General features: G+C 38.0%; 1 protein-coding gene across 4 annotated transcripts in view; it reads right to left on the bottom strand.

Annotated features, from left to right (window-relative positions):
* Positions 1-6533: 6533 nt before the first annotated feature.
* CERT1 (ceramide transporter 1) overlaps positions 6534-25460 on the bottom strand; it is a 142896-nt gene continuing 123969 nt past the window's right edge. For 2 of the 4 annotated variants that reach the window (XM_007975712.3, XM_007975706.3), the window contains 7 exons: positions 24606-24701; positions 21517-21649; positions 20266-20336; positions 17560-17688; positions 16677-16806; positions 14913-15049; positions 6534-9615 (listed from right to left, as the gene is read on the bottom strand). In XM_007975712.3, coding sequence (XP_007973903.2) covers positions 14922-15049; positions 16677-16806; positions 17560-17688; positions 20266-20336; positions 21517-21649; positions 24606-24701 — 687 coding nt within the window. In that variant the 3' untranslated portion in view covers positions 6534-9615; positions 14913-14921. The remainder of the gene's footprint in view (positions 9616-14912; positions 15050-16676; positions 16807-17559; positions 17689-20265; positions 20337-21516; positions 21650-24605; positions 24702-25460) is intronic. The other 2 variants (XM_073014674.1, XM_073014675.1) reach the window with 1 other exon arrangement.

The raw sequence follows: 25460 nt of genomic DNA, 5'->3' as shown, positions 1-25460 counted from the left end.
TGCTCAGGACAGCACTTACCTATGCCAGTAGAACTCAAACCTTGAACACCCCATCAGAAAAAGTTTTGGAAACGCACCTCCAATAATTTTTTGTTTTTTGAGACAGAGTCTCACTCTGTCACCCAGGCTGGAGTGCAGTGACACAATATCAGCTCACTGCAACCTCCGTCTCCCAGGTTCAAGTGATTCTCCTGCCTCAAGCCTCCCAAGTAGCTGAGATTACAGGCATGTACCACCACGCATTGCTAATTTTTCTATTTTTAGTAGAGACGGAGTTTCACCATGTTGGCCAGGCTGTTAATATTTATTTCTTGAGGAATTACATACATATCAAACAAAAAATTAAATGATAAAAACATGTTTAAAAAAAGCCAAAGATTTTTAAATTCTGTACTGCAGAGATAAATCTTGCCCACATTTTCTCCAGACTGAGGTCTCTGGTGGGCAGGGACTATGTCTTTTCTTGTTACCTTCAACAAGTGCCTTACATTAAACGGTCCTCTAAGTTTGTTGAATGGCTGAGGCAACAAATTAATATACTTAGCACTCATGCCAAACAGAAAACAGTCACAACAGAGGAAGGCAGTGTTGAGGGAGCTGGAAATCCAGAGACCTCCATTCCAGTCCTTGCTGTGAGACTTTATGCTATTCATTTCCTATCTTGTCTTCAGTTTCCTTAATTGTGAAATGAGACAGTTGGCTTCGCTGGCTTCTAAGAAGGTATCTAGCTCTATGTAGTCTATGAAATGCTATATTTATGGTGTCCTCATATAAACACAGAATCAGTTTATCATCCAAAGACGGAAACATGATACATTTTTGTAGTGGATGATATGAATCTCATGTGTATTGAGACTTCAGGGAAGAGCCCAGTACCTTCCACAGAGCACCACAGGGATTGTCAGCAGAGGTGACTCAGTCAATCTTTGTTTCCATCATCGCTCCTCAGCAGCTGCACAGCTAACTATCCGTAACCCTTTGCCGCCCAGACCTGCTGTGGGCTCCCGGCATTTCTTTTGACTCTTTGCTCATCTGCCACTATCTCTGGCTGGGAGAGTTGGCATCTCTTTATAAAGCTTAAGTCCTAGGGGAAAAGAAGATAATGGTGTTCCTTTTCCCGGATCTCATCCTTGCACCTTCTCACTGAAGTTACAATCTCTTCTGCCTCTCCAGTTTCATTTGCTCCTTCTATTCACAACCTATCCATATATATTTTTTCACTTTTTTGCCACCTTAAACATACACTCTATTGAAACAGCTCTCTGACTTTAGGTGGGGCCTTGTGTTCTACTGGTCAGTTGAGTTGATAAGCTAGAGCCTAGCTTATTAGCAGAGTTTCTAGACTAATACAACAAGCAATATCATAGTAGTAATATAATCCAAATACAAAGGAAAAGGACATACAATAGAACTGAATAGCAGTTTAGGGGGTTGATATAAGTAAGTTCAGAAGTTGGGACCCTGAAGTAGGTTTTAGCTATTGACTAAGGGGAGGAGAGCAGGCATTTCCTTAGAAGGTAAGCATGGATTGCTGAGTGACACAGTAAATCTACCTGGCTGTGACAATCTATCTGTATAGAGGACCAAGGAGTCAGGCTGGTAAGACAGAGTAAGGCCAAACTACTAAAAGATGCCTTTGATATGAGACTGAAGTCAAGGAGTATGGACTCACTCTTGGAGATAAGGGTACTATTGAAACATTTAGCAAGAGGCTGAGGCAGGACAATCGCTTGAACCCGGGAGGCGGAGGTTGCGGTGAGCCGAGATCATGCCATTGTACTCCGGCCTGGGCAACAAGAGCAAAACTCCATCTCAAAACAACAACAACAAAACCATCAGGCTGGGCACGGTAGCTTATGTTGTAATCCCAGCATTTTGGGAGGCTGAGGCAGGTGGATCACTTGAGGCCAGGAGTTCAAGACCAGCCTGGCCAACATGGAGAAACCCCCGTCTCTACTAAAAATAAAAAAATTAGTCTGGCATGGTGGTGCATGCCTTTAATCCCAGCTACTCGGGAGGCTGAGGCACGAGAACCACTTGAACCAGGGAGGCGGAGGTTGCAGTGGAAGATCACGCCTCCAGCCTGGATGACAAAGCGAGACTGTATCAAAAAAACAAAACCCAAATCATTTGACTTATTCCCTATTCAAACAAAACCAGGCAGCAAGACCCACAGATATTTCTAAAATGTGTACAATAATAATGCTCCAAAAAGTCCTTCAGTGTCTCCCACTGCTGGCAGAACAAACTTTATAGACTTCAAGGTTTTCAACCAACTGCCTGTGCCTCTCCCCCTAGTCTTCTCCCTTACTGGTTATGTCCTGGAGGTAGACTAAACCCCAGACAAGCCAAGTAACTTACGGTTCTGCTCAAAGTCCCCAAATGTTTGCAACTTGTCATTATTCCTGTCTCTTGTTCATCTTCCTATTTCTACCATTCAAAACCCAGCACCTAGCACATATTTGCAGTTGTGTATTTCCTTAATATTTGCATAGTGCTTTAAAATACATTATCTTGCTCTTCCCCAAACAACCTTGTGATGCAGCCATAGTAGGTGGCTTTGTATAATTTTATAGAAGATTACAATAGACTTAGACACATTAAAATGATTTGCCCAAGATAAAAGCTTTTCAAGTGAGAGAGCAAGAGAACCTCTGGTCTTCCTAAGTTTCATTCTTTCTCAGTATGTTGAATGCATGGTACCAGGGACTTGGAAATTTACTTAGAAATAAAAATGCATGGTACCAGGGACTTGGAAATTTACTTAGAAATAACAACAACAAAAAAAACCTACTGGATGCTAGGAATGAAAAGTGAGTCACAGACTATAAATTGTAGTTTTAAATTAAAATGAATACCATTAATGTGGTGCTATCAATGTACAGAGGCTGGTGAACTTAAAACACAGCAACAACCCATTTCCTATCTACCTTTTGAGAACTGAGAACCAAGAATTAAAAACACTTCTGTATATCTCAAATGTGGCCAAGTCACAATGTAAGTTCAATGTACCTTATTCAAATGCTTCTGATCTCAAAGCCTATTTCCTTTCTTTTTTTGAGACACAGTCTCGCCCCATCGCCCAGGCTGGAGTACAATGGTGCAATCTCGGCTCATTGTAACCTCTGCCTCCTGGGTTCAAACAATTCTCCTGCCGCAGCCTCCCGAGTAGCTGGGATTACAGTGCTCACCACCACGCCCAGCTAACTTTTGTATTTTTAGTAGAGATGGGGTTTCACCATGTTGGCCAGGCTGGTCTCGAACTCCTGACCTCTTGGCCTCCCAAAGTGCTGGGATTACAGGTGTGAGCCACCATGCCCGGCCCAGCCTATTTCCTTTAACCTTGGATACATTTCTTAAAAGCTTGGTTATGACAAAAACAATGAAGGCTACATGCTGGTTATTGCTGTATCTCCAATCCTTTATGGTATGTAGTAGTAGTTCAATAAATTCTTGTTTTGGGAACTGTTTTAGGGTGCTGGGGAATTACTGATATCCAATTTGCTAAAGTGTTTTGTACATTGACTACACCTTGATTTAGCTGCTGCAGACAGATTCCCTGCTGCTGGACCCAGTTACCATTTAAACCTCTCAATCCTAACAATAATACAGAAAAGAACCACAGTAAACCAAGTTACAGTGAATCCAAAGCTTGGTTTATTTCCTCAGTGATCATTCTGTGGTAGGCAGCCAACAAAACAGTGATAGTTATATTGCAGCTCATCCTTGGGTTGAAAATCTGGGATAAAATCCTTGGGCTTGTTTGTAGTAATGTTTTATGACTCGGTTTCCTGTTTCATCTGAGCTGGAGGACAGGAAGAAAGTTTAAGCACCAAATCGTGATCAAATTTCATCTTTACTGACCTCCTTTCTGTATCTGGTGGGATTTTATAAGACACATCGTTACAAAAGCCCCTTGTGATGGGACCACATATTGATAAGCCCCACTGTAAGTTGAAAATAAAATAATAACGAATTTTCGACAGAAGCACCTCGACTTATGATGTGGCTATGTACTGATAAGCCCATTGCAAGTTGAAAATACCGTAAGCTGAAAACTTTTTTTTTTGAGACAGTCTTGCTGTGTCACCCAGGCTGGAGTACAGTGGTACAGTCTCAGCTCACTGCAACATCCACCTCCCGGGATCAAGCAATTCTCCTGCCTCAGTCTCCTGGGTAGCTGGGATTACAGGTGTGTGCCACCACACCCAGCTAACTTTTTTATTTTTAGTAGAGACAGGGTTTCATCATGTTGGACAGGCTGGTCTCCAACTCCTGAGTTCAGGCGATTCACCCGCTTCAGTCTCCCAAAGTTCTGGGATTACAGGTGTGAGCCACTGCCCCTGGCTGAAAATGTACTTTTGACTTACAGTATTTTCCGTATATGATTGGTTTACTGGAACACAGCCCCATGGCAAGTTGGAGTGTACTGTATTTGTAGTGCTTTGTATAAAGTCAAACAATCATAAATCGAACCATTGTTAAGGAACCACGTGTATTTGGAATTTTGTGAAGCCAATATTGAAGTGTGGGACTAAGACCCATACACCAAAATTGCTAGTCTTCAAGCATGTTGGTTCTTTCCAGTCCATCAAACACTATATTCTAGATATTACACATAGGCATTAAAAAGTAAAGTCTAATGGGAAGAAAACAAACTTGAGTCAATCAGTAGGTTTGGAACCCCAACCTGTTCCCTCCTCTGTAAAAGAGGGGTGGTATCACCAATCACCACTATCACCTCACTGGACTGCTGAGTGGGGAGGAGTCAGAAAAAGCAGGCACAGTGCCTGGTACAGACACGACGGAGATACCCTCACACAACACCTCATCAACCACAGAGCCTGGGTGACAGGAACATCGTGGTTTGGCATCTTCTAATAACTTCAGAGATATTAAAGATTTGTTCTAGTACTAACCTCACAGAACTCTATACAAAGAAAGAAAGAAGAGGCCAAATAAAGTAGCTTCACTTATGATATCTGTGCAAGGCTATTCAAAGGATACAGATGTGGAAAGTTCACAGAAAATGTGTCTTAATAGGCAGACAATGTAAATGATAGTATGAACTCTGTAGTAACCAAGTTCAAATAATGGCAAGAAAATCTGGAAGAGCCTATAAAAGCAACCCCATTTGAAACTGCTAGTTAGAACTACACCTTATTTGCAGGTTATATTCCAAAGTCAAGCCTAAAGCAAAACCTGCAGTTAAAACTGCCCTAGAAAATCCCTCTAGGAATGAGGACCACATATTTCTCTGTCAACAAATTCAACACAAGTCAGATTTTCCCTCCAGCATCCTACCAGATTAAGTAGTTGGTTTTTATTTACAGATTACATTTTTTTTTTTTTTTTTTTTTTTTTTTGAGGCGAAGTCTCGCTGTCACCCAGGCTGGAGTGCAGTGGCCAGATCTCAGCTCACTGCAAGCTCCGCCTCCCGGGTTTACGCCATTCTCCTGCCTCAGCCTCCCGAGCAGCTGGGACTACAGGCGCCCGCCACCACGCCCAGCTAGTTTTTTTTGTATTTTTTAGTAGAGACGGGGTTTCACCGGGTTAGCCAGGATGGTTTCGATCTCCTGACCTCGTGATCCACCCGCCTCGGCCTCTCAAAGTGCTGGGATTACAGGCTTGAGCCACCGCGCCCGGCTTACAGATTACATTGTTTGGATGTCATGTATTTTTGAACACTAGGAAAGAAATATGCTCAGTGCCTTTCAATACGAATCCACTGGCTCAGTGAACTGCAAGTGCACACTTCCCATTTCATGGTTGTTCTAGGGCACAAATTCCCTGAGTGCAACAAGTGGAGCTGAGATTATTTAAATGAGATTTAAATAAATGAGATTATTTATTTATGGTTAAGTGCATACAGATCAATTACAAAATAAATGTGTTATCATTCGCCAGCACTGTGCTTCCATTTTAGAAACACCCAAGTGAATATAGCTTAATTCTCTAGCAATCTTTTAAAACTTCTGGACGTGATCCACAGTAAGAAATTCATTGTAAACTGTAACCCACTACACACATATGTATAATACATATGACAAAATACATACAAAATATTACATGTCATATACTTGATATAGTCCACCGTTATATTTTGTTAAAAAAAAAAATTGGGCTGGGCACTGGCTCATGCCTGTAATCCAGGTTGGTGGATCATCTGAGGTCAGGAGTTCGAGACCATCCTGGCCAACATGGCGAAACCCTGTCTCTACTAAAAATACAAAAAGTAGCCGGGCGTAGTGCCTCACGCCTGTGATCACAGCCACTTGGGAGGCTGAGGCACAAGAATCGCTTGAACCTGTGAGATGGAGGTTGCAGTGAGCCAAGATCGTGCCATTGCACTCAAAACCTAGGTGACAGAGCAAGACTGTCTCAAAAAAAAAATAAAACAAAATAAAAATGTCGGCTGCAACTTTGTTTTCTTGATCCCTAACTGGGTTACAGGAAGAACACTGAATTTCAAGCTCTTAACTACTCAGAGTAGGGCAATATCTCAGGGTTAAGGAAAACAAATCAAGCCAGCATATTTGTCCATAATATTTTAATACTTTTCCACTTTAAATACTGGTTTTAATTTTGTGATTGTAACATGGAAGATCCAACTTTATTATGTTTAAAAAACATCATCAGGATCATAAAGCTATTATAGAAGTTACTCTACACACTCCCAAGGTACTTTAAAATGATTATGTTTTGAGTCTGTAGATGAACCATGACAAAATCCAAATACATCGTCTGTACAACTCGGACTAAATACTGGTGAAAAGTGTTTAATTGGACAAATAACTGATAAGCTTAAAGATAACCAGCACAATTTCACAAGAGAACCAGCTCAGCCCAACTAAAAATTTCTTAATAGCAATTGACACTGACGTTGTATTAGGTGTATAAATTAGTTGATGAAACTGAACAAAGAGAAAACCCATTCCTCCTTTTCCTTATTTTGCCTTCTTACACCTCCCTTGCAGATATAACCCTCCTTTGGTTTAGTTAACCCTGTGGCAATACCAAACCAAGTACTGCAGTGATCATCCTCTACCTCAAAACCAGGAGTCCTGAACTCCAGCGGAAACACTGTGCTCTCTTGTCCTGTGCAGTGGCAGTCGGATAAAACCCCACATCACCAATATATTTCAAGTTTCTAACATAGCACAAAAGATAAACTGAGTAGAAAAGAGAGTAAAGGGTAGTTTTTTCTTTTGGTTTGGGGGAAGACAAATATCTGTAGATGAGAAAACATGAATATTCAGGATGTAGGAATCAGCTTAATGAAAATAATTCTAGAGGATCTAAATGTTGTCCAGAAGGCCAGTACCTCTCCAAATTCTGACCTCTTTTGGACTCTTTCCATATTCACCAATTTATTTCTCAATCTGATTGGGTGGAATTAACTCTAGTGAAGTAAAAGTGCAGTTATCTAAAGGTAAAATGTTATCTTTTCTTCTCTTAATACAAATATTTTAGTGTAATCATTTTATTTACAGAATCAATTGCAAAAGTATATCATCACGTTTAGTCCAAATGCAACTAGTGATAATTAGATTTAGATATTGCTTTGTAAACTTTCCATACTTCTGTAAAATAAAGCTATCCAATTTAGTAATGAAAGAGTTAACTGTCTGTGTTCATGACAGTTACCAGAAATGGCAAACAGAGAAACATTTATAGTGAGCATACAGAATTTTTTTGAAGATTCTTATCAGTGGCTATGGTGAATAAACCTGCCCTCCCCAACCCTCCCATTCTCCCATCCCAAACCCATAACCCACAGCTGATTGTAAAATAAAATACACATTTGAGGTATAAACTTTTCTTTTTTAAACATCACAATATAAAATGTTAACTGGTGATGTAGTAAACCAACATGATAATTTGTCTTATTTGCCTTACTAGCATTACCACCATATAGGCACTTTTCCACGTAGTCAAATTATGAACAGCATTTTTCTATAAGGCATATTCCATGCACATCATTTACAGAAAGGTAAATTAAAAAATAGAAAAGATTATGGAGCGTGAAATCTGCGTGCATGTAATGTAAGCATATGTTTTATATGTATTTTTCTCTCTGTACAGAATAATAAATATCACTATATCTGATGCAAGTAATTCACTTCCAGGATTGTGCATATTAAGCGATCAGACTAATCCCATCATTAAATTATTATCTTGCACTTATCATTAAGACTCCATTACCATGTATGTGATATATACAGGACATGTTCCATGTGACATGACTTTCTGCTTTACAAAATGGGTCCGATTTCTGTGTTTTTACAGAGCTGAACAAGTCAGCGAAGCATCTACAAAATGCCTCTGATTTGTATAAATACACTGGTGTGTAAACACAATGAAGATTTTGAAGTGGGCAGTCATTTCAACTTCAGTGAGTACTATTCCTTGCCTCATCTCCATGCTTCAGTGTTGTTCACAAGACTTAAACTGAAAAAGGCATTTTACATTTTAAGTTCATATAGCAACAAAGAAATGCATTTCAGTTTGAATCATGTGGAATCTTTACTGCTCTGCTGAAGTTTCTGATCAAGAGGCAGAGAGGCATTGCTCACATTTCCATGTATACTTTGCAACCTATCTTTTAAACTGACCCAAACTGGAAGAACAAACATATATACCCGTTACTGAATACCAGAAATATTGAATTAAATGTCAAATTCAGTCTGATTTGCTTTAAACAAGTTATACCATATACTATCTTAGAAATTTAAAGAAAACATGAACTTATCTTGACCATTTTCCAGAAAGTAGTCTATACCAACAAGATTTGTACAGATATTTCTGTTTGGAGACAGGCAGAACCAATTTAGGGATTACCAAATTGTGTTTGTAATAAACTGAAAAAAATGTCTAGCACACAGTACACAACTAAAAAATATAATAGAAATATAAAGATATCTGGGGGAAGAAATAAAGCTTTTCACTTTCTCCATCAGAACCATGGTTCTTCATGGGAGTAAGACTATAGAAAAGGCAAAATCACAGGTTATTGACAGCCCTCAGTTATTAAGACACACACAACAACATGAATCATTATAGAAATCAGCAGCAACAAATTCTATGATTATACAAAGCAAAAAAGTCAAAAAATTCTGGACACAGATTTGACTGTAGGCCTGAAAAAAGAACCTCATCCAGATTATTTGCTGCACAGAAAGCACATGCCCTATGTGCGTTCAACTTTTGTGCTTTTCTTTTGTGCACAAAACCTGATACAACAGAGGATCTTAGGCCGGACCAGAGTAAATTAAAAATTCTGAAAAAGTATCCAAAAATTAAAGCATCAATTCCTAGTTTTGATTCAAAGTTGATTTTTTTTTCTCTTCTAGGAGCAAGCAAATAAAAATATAGCCATATACATGTAATTTTACATGTATTTATAGTTATATGCTGAGCAAGGAGATCTAGCAGGAGATAGCTAGTGTTAGATGTTCAGCTTTGCTATTGCAATATTTTGTCATTTTTGTACACAAGGCCAAGGTCTTGGGCCACAGACAAGGCTATAGATCCTACGTTCCAGCTTAGAGCATTCGGCTTTTTTTTTTTCTTTTTTTCTCCAACATGGAATGTCACACAGCCTTGCTTCAGTCACTGAAGGAAAAAAAAAAGACAAGTAAAAAACTCAGCAGTATGTTTGTTACTAACAGCTGTAAGACTACCAGAACAGAGTTCTCCCACCCTCCATATTCATGGAACGCACAGAATCTCTATTAAAATTTATCATTATGAATGCAAAATTATTAACCTTACAAATCTGAACTTATCCTACCAGCAAGGAATCGAAGGTATATGGAATTTTTCAAAAGTTAGGGGAATAGTCCTCTCTACGGACTGGGCCTCCAAGATGACAAAGAAAAGAAGGAACAATGGTTGTGCCAAAAAGGGCCGCTGCCACGTGCAGCCTGTTTGCTGCACCAACTGTGACCTATGCGTGCTCAACGACAAGGCCATTAAGAAATTCGTCATTTGATACACAGTGAAGGCCACAGCAGTCAGGGACATTACCGAAGCAAGCGTCTTTGATGTCTATGTGCTTCCTAAGCTGTATGTGAAGCTACATTACTGTGTGAGTTGTGCAATTCACAACAAAGTAGTCAGAAATTGATCTCATGGAGGAGAAGAATCAAATACCTCCACCCCAGTTTAGATCTGTGGGTGCTGCCCCTTGACCCCCACCAAAGCCCATGTAAGGAGCTGTGTCCTTAAAGACTGAAGATGGACTATTCTCTGGAGAAAAATAAAATGGAAAGTGTACTTAATATTGCATGCTCAGTGTATTTGTGCCACATAGGGTGAGAATTTTGTGTGTGTGTCAGACCAAGTGTAAAGTGACACAGTGTATTTTCATGAGGGAGAAAGCTTATTTATGTAAATCAAATCTTAACTGTTTGTAGTCACATCCTCGGCCTCACAATTTGCATAGGTGTGTGAAATAAAGGGGGTTTAGGCATCTGAAAAAAAAAAGGGCAATACAGGCAAGCAGAGGGGATCAGTGAAAGGTGTCCTGATTTTTACCCCACAACATGGCATTGCTTTTCTTAGCTGCAATACAAATTACGACATACAATACTACTTATCAAGAATTTAAAAATGTATTCAAGCTATGAGAGAGATGCTTGCCTTATTTAACCAACAAACATGCTCCGAACTCTTTGTCAAATGAGTTTAAAAGTTTTTACTGGCTGGGCTAGTGGCCCACGCCTGTAATCCCAGCACTTTGGGAGGTTGAGGCAGGTGGATTGCTTGAGCTCAGGAGTTTGAGATCAGCCTGGGAAACATGGTGAAACCCCAACTCTACTAAAAGTACAAAAAATTAGCTGGGCGTGGTGGTGTGTGCCTGTAGTCCCAGCTACTCATGAGGCTGAGGTAGGAGGAACACCTGAACTTGGAAAGTTGAGGCTGCAGTTAGCTGAGATTGCTCCAGTGCACTCCAGCCTGGGCGACAGGAGTGAGACGCTGTCTTTAAAAAAAAAAAAAAAAATCTATATATATATATAGTTTTTACTGTTAAACAACTTTGGATCTTATTAACTCTTTACAGAACTTTGTCTAAAGGTGATATACACACTATTTAATGTTACTATTTTTTCCATCACCAAAATTAAGAATGTTCGCTTTCCTAGGGTTTCAACGCTGGGTTCGACTTCATATATTTATCTTCCATAATTATTGTAAGGAAAAAAAAAATCATGTTACAGTAACAAAGATTTTTTCACATTAAGGTTTGAATTTGGATCTTTGTTAGAAAGAAGCTCAATCTGGACTCAAAAAGGCAGATTTGAGTTCGGGCCAATGAATCTTCAGTTGTATCTTTGCACACATATACACGTATCCACAAACAATAGACCTCTCTTCCCCAGAGATGTTTTTAAGATTCCAAGCTCCTCCCTCCTAGGTCCATAAATGAAAAATCTGTGCACATATACCGGCACACACACAGTCAATAAAACACTGCTCTAAATCCAACAGTCTAGATGCAAATGCTGCTAATATCCTACCATGTATCTTCCAAATGTTTCAAAAAGTTATTCTTCTCAAATATAATTGAGAACATGTTTTACACAGAACTGCATTCTGATTTCTTTTGCTTTAATACAAAGTTGTATTTTCTGTCTTGTTTAGTTGAATATCTGAGCCCCTTTGGTAAGGAAGTCATATAAAGCATCAAGAGGGAGGCTGTTTCAGTCAGGTCATGGTGAAGAGAGAAGACAGATAGAGTGAAACAAAATCTGGTCTTGGATAGAGTGAAACAGCACCACTTTAAAAACCTAGTGGCTATGGCAAAGAGACATATCGCTAAGCAGGGTGATAAGCCTGTTTCTGTCACGAGCCATCAGTTTTCTGGTTTATTTGACAAATATGGCACAGACTCAGAAACAATAAGAAGTAATGCATCCAGATCTAGCTATAACAATTCTAAAGTACAAGATACTATAAAAATTGTGAGCACACTTAATGCAGTGCACATGTGCCTGAGGAGAGAATCCCTAAAGAGTCAGGCTATATTACAAAACACTATTTTCAAATACCCTTTTTCCTGGGAAAAAGCTAAATAAGACATCAATGTAATATACCTTATGTTAATATGGGATATTAGTATCGGACAATAAATTTAGCCTTTGCATTTTTTTAAAAGAAAGACATACTATAAACATCATTAGAAATCAGATTTAACATTATTTCATTATATAATTGACTATTATTTTTAGCTAAAGAAAAGGACTCAAGAATATACATTTCTCAGCCAATTACTTAACATTCAGTATAGGTGAGAATGAGAGGATAGTCACGTGTTACTGCTTACCATTTGTGTATCACAATTGGCAATACCTAGTAATATTTTAAATGTTATTACAAAATAGAATTTATAGAAATAGTATTATACAAAAGATTCTCAATGGACCAAAGCAGGCTTAAACTCGGTCATAAGAAGAATACAATTAAAACTACACTGACAGAGTATTTTTCACCTAATGAGTTGGGAAAGTTATAAAGTTTTGTTTTACACATTGTATGAAAAATTATGGGACACAGGCACTGCAATTCATTATTGCTGTTGAGATGGTCAATTACTATAACCTCTATAAAAAGTAGTATCTAAATTATAAATGCACAAACCCCTAGCAGGGCCAGTAGTACCACATCTATTAATTTTTCCCACATATAAACTTACAAGTGCAAAATGACATATGGATACAATTAAAACACTGTTCTAGCAAAAATTGGAAACTGTAATATTCACCAATGCAGAACTGATTAAACAGATTATGTGTATCTACACAATGGTCTACTGTATAACCATCAAAATGAGAAAGCTACTTATAAATATGTGAGACCTTCAAGATAAAATGCAAATATAAGATGTTGAACAGTGTTTATAGTATGCTGCTGCTTCTCTAACAACAAAAAAAGTGTATGTGTGTAGAAAATACACTAGTATTTGTTCATTCAAGCATTAAAAACTTTCTGGAAAAAACTAGTAATAGCATATAGTAATAGTTAATAGTATATGGCGAATGCAAGACGGGATAAATTTTACTGTGTAACTTTTTCATACTTCTTTTTTTGTTTGTTTTTCGAGATGGAGTCTTGCTCTGCTGCCCAGGCTGAAGTGCACTGGCTAAATTTCACCTCACTGCAAGCTCCGCCTCCCGGGTTTATGCCATTCTCCTGCCTCACCCTCCCGAGTAGCTGGGACTACAGCTGCCCGCCACCTCGCCCGGCTAGTTTTCTGTATTTTTTAGTAGAGATGGGGTTTCACCAGGTTAGCCAGGATGGTCTCAATCTCCTGACCTCGTGGTCCGCCCGCCTCAGAACTTTTTCATACTTCTGACTTTTTTTTTTTTAAAAGAGACATTACCTGTCCAGGCTGGAGTGCAGTCGTATAACCACAGCTCACTGCAGCCTAAAACTCCCGGACAAAGCGATCTTCCTGCTTCAGCCTCCCAAGTAACTAGGACTATACGTGTATGCCACCACGTCTAATTTTTTTTTTTGTCAAGATGGAACCTTGCTGTGTTACCCAGGCTAGACTTGAACTCCTGGCCTCAAGCCATTCTCCCACCTTGGTCTCCCAAAAAGTGATGGGATTACAGGTGTGACCCACTGCGCCTGGTCACTTTTGACTTTTAATCATGTTAATGTATCACTTACTTTAAAAAGTTAAAGATTCTGGGCCGGGCGCAGTGGCTCACGCCTGTAAACCCAGCAATTTGGGAGGCCCAGGAGAGCAGGTCACCTGAGGTCAGGGTTCGAGACCAGCCTGGCCAACACGGCGAAACCCCGTCTCCACTAAAAATACAAAAATAGGCTGGGCATGGTGGTGGATGCCTGTAATCCCAGCTACTCAGGAGGCTGAGGCAGGAGAATCGCTTGAACCTGGGAGGCAGAGGTTGCAGTGAGCCGAGATTGCGCCACTGCACCCCAGCCTGGGCAGCAAGAGAGAAACGTTGTCTCAACAACAACAAAAAAGGTTAAAGATTCTACCTCTTTGCATAGAAGTGTTCAGTGCTGTACTGGTTGACAGTAAAAATACGGAACCAACTCAGACATTAACGTGGGACTAGTTAATAAATTCTGCAACATGCATGTAACAGATGTTAAAAGAATGAGATGTTTTACACATCTAATGTCTTATAAATATAGAAAGATAGTCAAGATACATTGTTAAGTGAAAAAAAAGCAGGCTATAAAACAAGAATTTTGTTATAATAGTAAGTATAAACATTTTAACTCTCAAAAATATGTCAGTATATACAAAGAAAAATCTGGAAGATTATACAACAAAAATAACAGTTTCGAGGAAAGGAAAGAATACATACAGGAAGTTTGCCCTTCTGCAATTCTACAGTTCTATAATATCAAAATTTCTTTACATAAGCATTAGAAGAAAAAGGAAACAATAAAAAAATTAAGTTTTAAAGGCTATAAACTGCAATTCCCAAGGCCAGGCATGGTGGCTCATGTCTGTAATCCCAGCAATTTGGGAGACTGAGGCAGGATGATTGTTTGAGGCCAGGAGTTCAAGACCAACTTGGGTAACATAGCAAGACCCTTATCTCTACAAAAAATAAAAAATTAGCTGAGTGTGGTGGCACATGCCTGCGGGGACTCCCAGCTACTGTGAAGGCTGAGATGAGAGGATCGCTTGATGCCAGAGGTCGAGGTTTCAGTGAGCTGTGATGATGTCACTGCACTCCAGCTTAGGCAACAGAGCAAGACCCTGTTTAAAACAACAATGACAACAACAAAAACCAACAAAACAATACTCTATAGGGGAACATCAAAAAACACAGCAAATACTTTCAACAACTAAATTTTAGTATCGACAGAGTCATATTAGTCAAATAAAGTTAAAAAAAAAAAAGATAAAACATATCTTCTAGTACCTGTTAATACTAGAACAAAATAGGCTTTCCTGCAGTTTTTTCTTGGACGTAAGAAGTAAAACGTTTTAGAAATTTAGGATACTCTCGCTTTGCCACTGCCCTTAACACTGAGGCTGGTGCCCATCCTCCAGGGTTCACTGTAAGATAAAGGAAAATTAAAATGTATTAAGATACAATTCTCCAAACATATGTGAAGCACTTAATTTGTTCCCTTGCTTTTAAAATATTCCTCACATTGGACCAATTTGCATCTTCTTTTTTTCTTTTTTTTTTTTTTCGAGACAGAGTCTCGCTCTGTTGCCAGGGTGGAGTGCAACAGAGGGTGGCGTGATCTTGGCTCACTGCAACCTCCGCCTCCGGGGTTCAAGTGAATTCTCCTGCCTCAGCCTCCTGAGTAGCTGGGATTACAGGTGCACGTCACCATGTCCAGCTAATTTTTGTATTTTTAGTAGAGACAGGGTTTCACCATGTTGGCCAGGATGGTCTCGAACTCTTGACCTCATGATCCGCCTGTCTCAGCCTCCCAAGGTGCTGGGATTACAGGCATAAGTCACTGTACCTGGCCGGACTAATTAGCATTTTTTAAGTCCTAACCTTTCATTCCTTAACACTATCCATCAGACATAATCAGACAGCAAATAAGAAAGCATTTATAACCTTTCTACAATGTTCTTGGTTCCCGAAATTACCTGTAAAAATTACTATAGCACCACTTAAGGTTATTTAAGGCAGATTTATTCATAAATCTGTACTGTAATTAAATAGTAACTTACTCAGGTACAACTGCTTCTTTAAACCTACTAGCAGTTATGGCCCTGTATAAAGAAGGCTTGACTTTTGATGAGAGAGGTTGCAATGATTACTGCAGGTGCAAAGTAGGTAAAGCAAGGACCCAAAGCAAGCAATGAAAAGGCCTATCCAAAGCGAAAGAAATAGGTAACTAGCAACTAATAAGGACTAGGGAAGCGCTGACTCAGAAAACAAAAAGCCTGACAATGAATGCCAAAGAGAAATAAATACGTAACTAGCAACAAATAAGGATTAGGGGAGCCCTGATTCAGAAAGTTAAAAAGGCTGACAATGAGTAAAAGAACTCTTAATTTCCTTCCCCACTGTTGCTTATATTCCTAATTATAAACACATTCTATTAGGCAAATATCTAAGAAAATGGTGCTTAAAAATGAAGGCTAGGCCGGGCGCAGTGGCTCATGCCTGGAATCCCAGCACTCTGGGAGGCCGAGGTGGATGGATCACGAGGTCAGGAGTTCAAGACCAGCCTTGCCAAGATGGTGAAACCCTGTCTCTACTAAAAATACAAAAAATTAGCTGGACATGGTGGTGGGCACCTGTAATCCCAGCTACTGGGGAGGCTGAGGCAGAGAAATGCTCGAACCTGGGAGGCGGAAGTTGCAGTGAGCTGAGATTGCACCATTGCACTCCAGCCTGGGCAACATAGCGAGACTCCATTTCAGGAAAAAAAAAAAAAAAAAAGAAGGGTATATGACAGTGACCTAGGGATAAAGTTTTAAAATTTACTTATCCACCTCTAGCTTCAGAAATACTCATATAGTAGTAGCTCCAGGGTGAAATCCAGACATCTGTATTTTCAAAGATTCTCTAGTAATTCTGATATACCTTTCTCCAAATTAAAATTCAGTAAACTAATGGATAAGAACTAAAAAGGCATTTGTCCAAACTGTTGTCATATAGGTCATGAACAAGAACAGCCACATTATCAAAGAGCAAAAACAATAAAATACATACCATTAGCTACATATGTAATCTTGCATAGAATGTTATCCCTGCTAATTTCCTGGTTTCCCTCTGGTGGGCTTACCAAGGTTTGACAAATCATAGCAACATTTATTTTGGCACGGACACATCGATTGTTTAGCTGCCAAAACAAAAAACAAAGCATCAGTAGATACCCAGTATTTTGTAAACTCTGCTGGTCTAGTATCATATTAGGTTAACCAAAATCATAACTCTTAAAAACTATCTCCAGTGAAATCTTATAAGCACCAAGCTGATATGACACCAGGATTCCTCCCCACCCACTTTTTTCGGGGACAGGGTCTTGCTCTGTTGCCCACTCTGGAGTGCAGTGGCACCATCATAGTTCACTGCAGCCTCAAACTCCTGGGCTCAAGCAATCCTCCTGCCTCAACCTCCAGAGTAGCTGGGACCACAGGTACACATCACCAGGCCTGGCTAATTAAAAAAAAAGAAAAACAAAATTTTTCTTTAATAGAGATGGGGTCTAACCATGTTGCCCAGGCTTCCCTCCTCTTAAGTGGTAAATGGAGCTAAATTGTGGTAAACCACAGAGGTTTGGCTGGTAGTTGATAATGGCTTAAGAGATAACTGTGGGAAGTAGCCTATTGCCCAGGGTACGTACTGCCCTTTTGGCTGTTTCACCAAACCTTAGAAGGAAAGGTAAATGGCCCTGGTGGAATGTTCATAGCCATGACTGTTGCCCTCAGACAACACATGGGCTATACTATTGCTAGCAGTCAATCTAACACAAACTCTAAGAAGCATTATCAAATCAAGTATTGTGTGTGGGATGTGTTTATCATCTTTATCCTTCATTGTATATTTAGCTTTATATTGTTTAATTATACACATTTATATATATTGTACTTACAGGAGCACTGTCATGATCCACAGAAAAATTACAAACTATCCAAGTTTCAGGGTCATTTTCAGTCAAGGCTGATATCTTTCGAATGGCAGAAAGATACAATACGTCTCGCTGAGAAGCAGGCCACACCCTCTGTGGAGAAGTAAAAATCTTCTGAAAAACAGATCTAACACGGAACTAACAGGACAAACAAATGTAATGCCAATAAATGTCTTAATTGAAGGTAAAATCTCTCAAATTTTAAACGGAAAGCATCTGAGGATATCTACCAAATGATTAATTATGAACAGAGTTAATAGCTTTGCAGAACAATAAAAGGAATAATGTTCTATTTTTTAAATTATAGTAAAATATATATACACATATAATTTGCCATTTTAACTAATTTCTAAGGTACAATTCAGGGACATTAATTACATTCACAGTGCTGTGTAATCATACGGCTATCTCTGAAATTTATCATCATCCCAAACAGAAACTCCGTACCCATTAAGCAACAACTTTCCATTCCTTTCTCCTCATACTCCATGATTATGGTCCGCTTAGATTCAAAGATTTAAAGAAAAAAGACTTCTTTGAATCAAATCACATTAGAAAGAATTCTAAGTCACTTAGATTGAGTATTTCAATATTAAGGTATGCAAGGGGAAACATATACTCTGGGAATGACATGGAGCCTAGGTCTTCAATAAATGGGACTACCTCCTTTAAATGAGGAAAAAAAAAAAAACAAAAAAAAACCCCAACACAAATCTTTTATCCTGTTTGTTACTTCTGTTTTGGTTATCTCATATATGTACCTGGACTAGTCCTTATTATGCAGTGTCATTCTTGATTATTGAGAGTAATAAATAGCATACAATACAATCATTTGCAAGATGAAATGATTCATTTTTTAAAGATACAAAATTTCATGCAGTTGACGAACACAATGTTGGGTAACTTGTGTGGAGACAGTAATACATGAAGATTTGGCAAATTTAGACCTAATGAATACAAATCCACAGGATGATAAGATAGAAATTTAAAGAATGAGAATGACTTAAACATCAAGAGACCAGTAGCCCTCTTTTAAGACCATACTGTAAAAGAAGTCAAATTTAAAGGGAAAAATATTGTAGTGTAAATAACACTATAGACTTTGAGTCTAAGCAGAACATTATCACGGAATGTGAGGAGAGGGGAATGGAGAGTTGTTGCTTAAATGAGTATGGAGTTTCTGTCTGGGGTGATGATAAATTTCAGATATAGTGTTAGTGGTATGGTTACATACATTGTGAATGTAATGTGATTTTCTTGAAAAAATTATTCCAGGACAATTTGTTTATGCCAAGAATTGGCAAATAATGATAACTGTAACACATTTTGTTACATATAAGATTTTAATAATTTTTAGTTTTATTTTTCAATCCTGATACAACTTATATGACCCTCTCTCCATCTACTATTTATCTAGTAGAATACCTTCAGTGGATTGTTTTCCATGATGGATTATTTTCAGATAATAAGGCTCTTTTGGTTCTAAATTATTGGTTATTTATCTTCATTCCCAATTATAGGGCGACTTATTAATATTCTGACATTTACTAAATTTTAGATTTCAAATTAGACTTCAAAATTTGTATGCTAAAACAGAATCTTAACTGTTACGCATTTCTGAGCAGCTATCATGTAAAATTAAGTATGGCTCCTAATTATTAGATACAAGATGTCTCAGATGACAAGACTGAGCTTAATACAAAACAGACTTATAATGTTTTCATACAATGCACTCAAAAACCATTTAAAAAAGAAAAATGAAGTACTCACTGAATTGGAAAAACAAAGTATCTATTAAATCATTATATTTCTTTTATAATGTTTAATATTGTTTTTGGTGGATCTCTCCAAAATTTTAATTCTTTTTATTATGCTATACACATTATGTTATTGGGCAGTTTTCAGAAAAGAAACAGCAGAATAAGGCAAGAGAAATATTAATTCTATAATTTTAAATATCAAGAATAGCAGAAGAAGAAATAAGGTGAAAGGGAACTAATTTATGTTTTTGTGTGCTCTGGTGTATGACTAACCTCTCAAGTCATGCTCTGCGATTTTTCTTTGCCTTCAGATAATCCACTTACTTTTATATCTATTAGTCTTAACATAGGCTAATACCATACTAGCCATTACCCTTATTGTTGTTGTCACAGGAAGCTATAATTCACATTCATATTTGGTAACTATCATTTACCTCTTAATAGAGACTAGATACTAGAAAGGTATTTAAATGTATTTCAGTATTTCAGAAGGCTCTTTTCTAGACTTAAAATGTGTATAAAGAAAGCTGAGAGTGTGGCATACACCTATAGTTCCAATTACTTGGGAGGCTGAGGCAGGAGGATCACTTGAGCTCAGGAGTTTGAGCCTAGCCTGGGAAACATAGCAAGACCCTGTCTCTTCAAAAATAAAAACTGCATCAAAGGAATTAACTGTTGATCTTTATCAAGCACTCTATTTCTAGATTGTCTCTCTCAGATTCTTGCCTGCACACATTTCTGCTCTGAACAGGTTGATACACCTTTCAAATATATGACATTCATGAATCATTAATAAAGTCTTTGGATTTTTGTGCCTTTTAATAACCTCCCCAATTTTACTTTAGGGAATCTGCATGTCTGTGTTTGAACTACATTGAAGTCCTTTTAGGATGAATGAAGAGATCTTTACCTTGTGTGTTTGATAAATGATGATTGCATTATCAGCTAATGTTTCCACCACATGAAAGTTTTCTATAGTTGCTGAAATGAAGAGAATAATAAAAAGATAAATTATCTTTTCCTAGAATGTGATCAATTAACTTATGATGAAAGTCAAGTACGAATGGACAGTATGGTCAATTGAACAAGATCCTGCCCTATCTAGGCTACGTCCAAATGGAAGGTAGCTAACACTTAGCATTGTGGTTACAGATGAGGGATGTGAGGTCTGATCACCAGGAAGCCTCATTTTCTTTGGCCCAATATCTATCTCCCACAGCAAGAAAGCAATTCTAATCACTACTGCATCACTCAGGCACAAATAATTCCCTAACACTAAAACTGTTCCCTTTTTCACTAATTTATTGATGTTAAATAAATTGTTATATCTAATCTTAGGGGGCTATTTCTGTGAAAAAGGGATGTCAAACTGCCAATGATAAACATGATGTTGAGAAGTATCCATACTCAGGAGATTGTGTGTCTAAGGGGAATACACACTAAGAGTAACTCTAGGCTGGGCGCGGTGGCTCACGTCTGTAATCCCAGCACTTTGGGAGGCCGAGGCGGGTGGATCACCTCAGGTAAGGAGTTCAAGACTAGCCTGGCCAACATGGTGAAACCCTGTCTCTACTAAAAAATACAAAAATTAGCTGAGCGTGATGGTGTACACCTGTAATCCCAGCTACTTGGGAGGCTCAGGCAGAAGAATCACTTGAACTGGGGAGGTAAAGGTTGCAGGGAGCTGAGATCACGTCATTGCACTCCAGCCTGGGCAACAAGAGCAAAACTCCGTCTAAAAAATAATAATAATTCTAAAGTAATCACAAAAGGATTCACCTAGGATTTACCATGGAAACAGTTTAGGAAAAAGTAGATGATGAAACAGAAATCTTCAATTTCAGTCTTGGCTTCTCCACCTTGTTGCCTTTGACAAGTCACTTTGCCTATCTGAATTTTACTTAATTTGTATGTAAAATAAGCAATAATAACTACTTATCATTGTAGGATTACTGAGGTTATTGGATCAAATTACATAGTAGGAAGCATTTTATACACTGAAAAGTTCCACAGAAATGTATTGTTAGTCCTCTATATGATTTTCCAAATACTTTCTAAGTTGACTTTGTGAATTATGTATGAGATGCAGACAACTAGGTTGGATTTGATATTAAATTCAAAATAATAATTAGATTAAAATATATTAATAATGACAGCTTACTTTCCCAGTCATTGCGAACGTCAACATTCCAGAAATAATTGCAGACCTCATGTCCTGTGACGCCTTTAACTGCATGGGTAGCTTTTAAAGGATCCAGAACAATCCCATTTTCTTCTACTTCTCTTCTGTATACCTAAAGATAACATAATTCCAAAACTGTTTGAAAATTAAAAATCAAGTCCATAAAAGCATGAAAACATGCTTTTAAATATGGCTGCTCTTTAGATTTTTATGAAAATCTATTTATAGAACATATTCTGCTAAAAGAAAATTAAAAATTTCAAATTAACAAAAAGTACTGAAAATTATAAATCCAAGGTAAACTTCATAAAAAACATGCGTATGTGATAAATAACTTACTATGAGTTGTTTAAAAATAAATGTACCAATTTGAATTAGGCATTATTTACCAAACATTCTCAAAGACTGTTTAACATGGCTAAGAAAACCAAATAAACCTGGCTAGAATATATTCTCCTTAAAGATACTAAATTAAGGTTGCTTTTTTCAATGCTGTATCCCAACATCTAGAATAGATGTATCTGAAACACAGTAGGCACTCAGTTATTTGTTAAATCAATGGCTGAAAGCTAAGATGGCAAAAACATAAATAACAGCTCTATCTTACTTTAAATACTGAGGTTATATACCTTAAATGCTAAGTAAAATTAATTATTTTAAAATTATAGTTTGCTACTTTAGATAATTATGTGATAAATACTTTTGAGAAATGAAGAAACATGTATCATGGGGGAGAACCAAGTGCCAATTTATGAAGGACCTATGGGGCTAGACATTTCACATAGTTTCTATTACAGCATCTCTCAACAGACTACCTTCCCCTACCGATTTGTTACTCATATTATTGGGATCACCATTTTCCCAGCTACCCAAACTAGAAACTCTAGACTTTTGATTCCTCCCTTCACAGTTCACACAGCTAGTAAGCTTCTTACTATTCTTCTTCTTTTTTTTTTTTTTGAGACGGAGTTTTGCTCTTCTTGCCCAGGCTGGAGTGCAATGGCGCCATCTTGGCTCACTGCAACCTCCGCCTCCCAGGTTCAAACGATTCTCCTGTCTCAGCTTCCTGAGTAGCTGGGATTACAGGCGCCAGCCACTATGTCCAGCTATCACTTTGTGCCTGACTCTTTTAAGTAGTCTGCTTGTTCTCCAGTTTCTTCCCTATCAACTTGATCTTCTTAAAATTATACTTTTCTATCCCAGCACTTTGGGAGGCTGAGGTGGGCGTATCACCTGAGGTCAGGAGTTTGAAACCAGCCAAGCCAACACGGTGAAACCCCATCTCTACTAAAAATACAAAAACTAGCCCAGCATAGTGGTGGGTGCCTGTAATCCCAGTTACTCGGGATTACCAAAAAAAAAAAAAAAAAAAAAGATACTTTTCATACAGTGGCTAATCTACTGTTACAGACAATTGTTATAGACAATGACTATGCTCTTTAGAGAGTAACTTTATGCTTCCCATAATCTAGGTCCAATTTCTCTAACACTGTGGGCTGTAGGAGTACTTATTTTCTATTCCTCATTCCAGCTAGAGAGACTTCATCTAGACCATCACTCCTGGCTTCTCTTCAGTGCTTCACTTCCTCCTCCCTAGAGGTAGGTGACTCTACCGTGACTGAATGATGACTACAGAACAAATAAGGCAGGTCTGGCTCAACCCTTTCTTCCGCAAAGAGAGCATACATCCTGGCCTGCTTCTGTAGTGAAGGTTTGTGATTATCCAGCAATGCCAGGAACATGCTTAATTCTGGAATAACAAGACCCTGTAGCAGCTGATCTCAAACTATTTTCTACAATCACCTTATAGAATTATAGCTAACATTCTGGTAACTCATTTATCTGTCTCTTTTATTTTATGTCTTAATTTGTTCCTTATTCAAGATGAGAGGAGATCTCAGCATCTAATATTATATCTTATTTGCTAGAATAATTCTGGTCAACACAGATTATGCAAAAATCCCGACTAAAAAGTTTGCTTTCAAGTTTTTGCTCACATTATTAATAAAATTATTAATAAAAACAATTTTGTTATTATTTCCAGATGCAGTTCAAATGCTTCTCTGCATTGTAAAACAATCTAATTGTTTCAAATCACAGAGATCTTTCTTTTCTGATTTTCTCCACCACTCATCTGTACTCTTCACTTAGTACGTTATCAGATGGGGCCAAGTAATAGCATGCACACACACACACACACACACACACACACACACACACATATATATATATACACTATTTTTTTAGACAGGGTCGTAGTTTGTCACCCAGGCTAGAGTGCAGTGGCACAAATGTGGCTCATTGCAGCCTTGACCTCCCTGGCTCAAGGGATCTTTCGCCTCAGCCTCCTGAGTAGCTAAGACCACAGGTGTGTGGCACTGCACCTGGCTAATTTTTGTATTTTTTGTAGAGATGGGGTTTCACCGTGTTGCCCAGGTTTGACTTGAACCCCTGAGCTCAAGTAATCCACCTGCCATGTCCTCCTAAAGTGCTGGGATTACGGGTATGAGCCACTGTGCCTGGCCAATAGTACCTTTTAAATGTTAATATTCTTTTTCTTCTCTCATTCCTTGCTCTTATTTTCCGTCCCTGTGTTTAGGGATGTAAACAAGATTAACTGACCAATGTCTGAACATCAAATAAAGGTGCAGTAAGAGAAAAGAAAAGGAGGGTATAGACTAAAAAGGGAGAGAAACAAAGTGTCATCTAGGCACAACATTCAGTATGTTAAAAAAACAAAACAAAAGGAAATATCCAAATACAGGACCATCAGCTAATTGTGACCTTTCATATCTAATTCTCCAAATTTTATTTTCTTCATGGCCTAGTCAAAACAGAAAGGTTTAACCATATATTTATATTACAATCATAAAGAAATTTTAGTAAAGGCAAAGCCAGAAAAGCAAAAAGACATTCTATTGCTCCATATATCATACTGCTTTGATCACATGTAATAATTTGTTTTAAAGGTAAGTTGAAAGTGCTATCCTTATTCATATCAATAGTAATGATAATATGACTGAAACAGAGATGCCTTTGGCAATCTACAACATTTCAGGGGGAATTACCTTCATTTCTCCTTCTTCTACAACCAACTGCCAATTGGCATCTCCGCCTACATCCTGTAATGAGTAAGTCATGTGGTTCTGCACCATCTCTTCAACCTTGTGAGGGGAGGAAAAAGGCATGAGAATCCAATAGGTATGTCATAATCTCTAAAACAGAATGGTATTCAGTTAACTTCAGTTCAGAAATGGTGCTCTTAGTAGCTAAGCAACCAAATGCACAAAGGTGAGGAGGTTTTACATAGCGTTTGAAGAGTTTGGTCCACATTCCAGATATCCAGGTTAATGACAGGAGACAGAAATGAAAAGAAGGAAGATGGGTCACTCAAGTAACACATATTGGCCTAATGTGTATCAAGTGACCAATAAGCATTTTCTGGAAAAAAGAAATATTCCATTCTATATCATAAAACAGAGATAATGTGTTAAAGTATAAAATAGTGGAACAGTATAGATAAAAGGGGCACAGAGATCATCCCGTCCAATGTTTCTATATTTAAGACTATGTAGAGATATCAGGAAGGTCTGATATGAACAAAGACATATATATAGAGAGCACATCTTTGCTCTCATATGAGCAAAGATACACAAAGATTAGCAAAGATATATACATATATGTCAAAGATTTCAACACAAAAAAGGTGAAAAACCTTCCTTATGCCACTGATAAACCTCTGTTTTACAATGGAATATAAGCCAATTTAAAAATAATCAAACCCTTATTTATTTGATTCCAATTTCTTTGTTCTAAATTCTTTCAGGGACAATCCTAATATTCATATATTCAAGCATTTATACATAATCACCTTTTAGTTCATTTTAAAATTTCTAACAATTTCCTTTAAAAAATTTTAAATT

This window comes from Chlorocebus sabaeus, chromosome 4 (genome assembly GCF_047675955.1).
Source record: "Chlorocebus sabaeus isolate Y175 chromosome 4, mChlSab1.0.hap1, whole genome shotgun sequence".
Lineage (NCBI taxonomy): Eukaryota > Metazoa > Chordata > Mammalia > Primates > Cercopithecidae > Chlorocebus > Chlorocebus sabaeus.
Note: the sequence above shows the minus strand (reverse complement) of the source record. Positions and strands in the feature narration are given on the sequence as shown.